This window comes from Myotis brandtii, unplaced genomic scaffold (genome assembly GCF_000412655.1).
Source record: "Myotis brandtii unplaced genomic scaffold, ASM41265v1 scaffold207, whole genome shotgun sequence".
NCBI classification, from domain to species: Eukaryota; Metazoa; Chordata; class Mammalia; order Chiroptera; family Vespertilionidae; genus Myotis; species Myotis brandtii.
The window spans coordinates 890,649-891,363 of record NW_005357736.1 but is presented as its reverse complement, the minus strand read 5'-3'; the positions used below and the strand labels follow the sequence as shown (position 1 = coordinate 891,363).

At 64.6% G+C, this 715-nt stretch overlaps 1 protein-coding gene across 1 annotated transcript in view; it reads right to left on the bottom strand.

Moving 5' to 3' along the window:
- The window catches only part of RNF123 (ring finger protein 123), a 26,986-nt gene that overhangs the window by 9,923 nt on the left and 16,348 nt on the right, over positions 1 to 715 (bottom strand). Inside the window, exon 21 of the mRNA XM_014538995.1 lies at positions 42 to 219. Within this exon, the coding sequence (XP_014394481.1) occupies positions 42 to 219 (178 nt within the window). The remainder of the gene's footprint in view (positions 1 to 41; positions 220 to 715) is intronic.

Here is a 715-nt window from a genome sequence, read left to right as displayed (position 1 = left end):
TGCCCCGGCTCCGAGGCTCTCGCCCGCCTCCCCGGCCTCACCTGGGAGCTCCTCCATGCTGTGCACGGGCCCGAAGTAGTTCTTGAGGGCGCTGTAGCTGTTGATGGCCACGCTCAGGTAGAACTCGGGCATGAAGGCGAAGAGCGGGCCGGTGCGGTCGCCGTGCTCGATGGTCCGCAGACAGACGCGCAGCAGCCAGTAGATGTCCAGCATCTTCTCCTGCGGGCGGCACGGGGGCTGCTGGTGAGGGTCCCGGGCAGGGCCGGTCGGGGCCCAGAAGAAAACCACACACACGCACACGTGCACACGCACACACACGCACACACGCACACGTACACGCACACACACACGCACGCACACACACGCACACACACACGCGCGCGCGCACATTCCAACTTTTGACAAGGGAGCCAACAGGATGGCAGTTCCTCAAAAAGTTTAGAACACAACGACCCAGTTCTGCCTCTGAGCACCTGCCCGCAGACTCGAAACCACACGGCCCAGAGGGGAAGCTCCCCGAGGCCGTCAGCGGGTGAACACGGTGGCGCAGAGCAAACGCACCCCAGGTCTCAGCCTGACACTGGCCCGGCTTCCACAGGGCGACCCGTGAGGGCAGCAGCTACATCAAGGAAGCCGGTGACAAGACTAGCGCGGTGTGGACTGCACGGCAATGAGGCACCGCGTAGGCAAACGCCGACAGAGAGACCGGCTGCCG